Source organism: Limulus polyphemus, unplaced genomic scaffold (genome assembly GCF_000517525.1).
Source record: "Limulus polyphemus unplaced genomic scaffold, Limulus_polyphemus-2.1.2 Scaffold660, whole genome shotgun sequence".
Lineage (NCBI taxonomy): Eukaryota > Metazoa > Arthropoda > Merostomata > Xiphosura > Limulidae > Limulus > Limulus polyphemus.
Window position 1 is genome coordinate 282837 of NW_013666270.1, and position 2937 is coordinate 285773.

At 28.6% G+C, this 2937-nt stretch overlaps 1 protein-coding gene across 4 annotated transcripts in view; it reads left to right on the forward strand.

The window, feature by feature from the left end:
* The window catches only part of LOC106459777 (circadian locomoter output cycles protein kaput-like), a 122401-nt gene that overhangs the window by 108207 nt on the left and 11257 nt on the right, over positions 1-2937 (forward strand). For all 4 annotated transcript variants that reach the window (XM_022386324.1, XM_022386325.1, XM_013919435.2 and 1 more), the window contains exon 12: positions 1654-1922. In XM_022386324.1, coding sequence (XP_022242032.1) covers positions 1654-1922 — 269 coding nt within the window. The remainder of the gene's footprint in view (positions 1-1653; positions 1923-2937) is intronic.

Genomic DNA, 2937 nt, shown 5'->3' on the forward strand with positions numbered 1-2937 from the left:
GCCCAATAATGCATAATTTCATTTGATAAACACGTTTAGATTGAATGGTAATTTATAATCAGTCACAAGAACGTCGAATCTGAATCACTTGAAAAAAACACGGGGGTGCTTAACTTTTTTCCAGGTGTATATAATGTTTTACTGAAAAAACTTTAGATATTTGTTTAGAAGATTCTAGAGATTATGCAAATAAAATATGAAAACTCTAAGGTGAAAAGAAAATTTTTATTCCAAGCATGAAAATCACCTTGTACTTAGACTGACTCAGCAAATACACAGAAAAAGTTTTAGTAAAAATGCTTTACTAATAAAAAAAAATTTGAATTTTTGTGTACAACAGACTAGTAGTGTTTGCTACATTTTGTGAAGTTACACTAAGTAAATTCAGAGTTATGCATAGTTTCATGGTGGTGAAATTACACAAGCCAATACAAGCAGAATTAATATTGATTATCTGTTTTATATTTCACTTTTTGATATACTCACATTTGTTTTGTTGTTTTTTTTATGGTGAAACTCTAACATTAGTTTCTCAATCCTAGCATACTCAATTTTTATTTCCAAAAGCAAAAACCAGAAATAATAAAAAAACCAGTCAGAGAATTATTTTTTCTCAGCAACTCGACATCGATACACTGCTCACTTTGTTGTTTTTAATATTACGATCAGGATATGCTAGTCCAAAACTTTTACATACACATTACACTTACAATATTCAATATATTTAAATAACAATTAACTAGATTGAATTGTTTAGTAATTATTTACAACATTCAGAAAGTTTTAATGATATATATAGTTTTATAGGTATATTTGTAGCTGACAAGTCTTGAAAAAAAAGTGTTTTGTGTGAATATTGTTTTCACAAAAAAATTCTGTATGACTAGTTTTAGGTTAGTGACTTTTCATAGTTGCTAGCCTAAATGTGTTATTTACTTAAAAAGTTAGTGTAGAGCATCTTCACTGTAAATGCATGTGCAGTGTTTAATAATTTCCACTTTCTTTTAATATACATAGTTTCAGGTTTTCTCCTTTTTGTGTGTGTGTGAAAATTGTAGTTCATTATTCAAGCTTCTGTTACTGTATTATGGAAAATGCTAAATGCATTTCGTTTGTTGTTTTTTGTATTTATTATTGCATGTGTTTTGAATAATTAGAAAATTGTACATTGTCACACAGTTCTCTTTACATATTTAAATTTCTTAGTTTGTCAATTTTTGTAATGCATTGTATCTATTGGTGATGATTTTTTAAATGTATGTATACATACTTAAACTAACCACTTTTTTACTCTGCTGATTACTCACAAGTAATTCATCAATGTGCATTTCAAGGCATAACAGATTTAGTGACTTGTCTTTCATTCTTCCTTCAGTTTTTCCTTTTTTTTTGGTTTTCAAAGATACAACTTTAGTTGTCTTGTGGTTGAAAGTTAGGAGATTGCCTGCCCAAAGTGCTCTAGATGTATTAACAATGGATTTCTTTGGTTCTCTGTCATTGATATTATTTACACTTAACAGCTACCAAATAACTGAATTAATAATACATTTGTAAGTAATTTCATTATAAAAATTATCTTATTTTCTGCCATATAACTATTCTATATACTATTATGAAATTGATTTATCATACAAATATTTTTTGTTATTTTAGCTATTGGCTCTTCAACATTGCAAGAAGGATTAGTTTACTCCAGATCATCTGAACCTAGCAGAAGCCAGCAGCCAGTCGCTGGTTCACTTGCTGTTCATCCTGCCAAATCCATTAGCAGTTCTGTGGAACATTTGCCCAGCACTATTCAACTAAGCTCCTCTGTTCCTGTACAAAACACATCATCTGTTGTAACTATAGCCACTCTACAGCCTTTGGTTGGAATATCAAGGTCACCTTTGTTAACATCATCCAATATTAATACATTTCAGGTGAGAAGAATCAGTCTTTTCAATACAGTTGTGTTTATTTTTGTAATTACTACTGAAATGTAGATATTATTTGGTTTTAATCATTTTATATGTCTTTTTCACACTTAGTTTAGTAGAGTTTAGAGCTGGATAGTTAATGGTATTTGCTAATTGGTTAACTTATGGGCCCCATTAATCAGTTAATACGATGTTCCTCAAACCATGGTAGGAAAAAGAAAAAGTTGCTTAATGGATCTGAACAGCCAATTGCCTTCCCTCTAGTCAGCAGTTCAAAATTAACAACAACAGCAGATAGTCTTAGTAGCTGTGCCATAACAAAGACAGGTCAAGCAAGTTTGGTTGCAATGGAAATTGAGCCTAAAATCATGAATCCACCCTTGAATGACTAAAGCTGAACATACTTGAAGTTAAAAAGAAGTTGTAGTTTTTCACATAACAACATAATAACAATATCTTAATTACTACTATGAATAGTTGGAATAATAATAAAAAATAACTATCAGAAATTCTAATCTTGATTAGTTGATCATTTTCATAACATTCAATTTAATCAAAACTTCAATTAATCAATTGATGGAATAATAAAAAACCATAATAATCAGAAATACTAATTTTGAGTAGTTGGTTATTTTGTGAAAACTGATATAATCAAAATTTTAACTATTCAATTGTTTGAATAATTGGAAACAATAATTTCAGTTGAGCTACTTAATTGTAATTTTGATTAATCAGTTAGTTTACATGAGACTAATTGTAATTGCTGCTCATGGATAATCATTTAACTTTCTCACTACAAAGTCAATTGAATCAACTGACCTCATAAACATTACAATACTTTTCTACACAAAAAATCAGATACTTTAGTGAAATATTTTTACTAAAGACTGGTCCATAAATATATATATATATATATATATATATATATATATATATATTATTATATATATACGTACGAGTGACTAGTATACGTTCGTTGTGAGTATAAGTAAATTTACTTTACTTCGTACCTAACTAA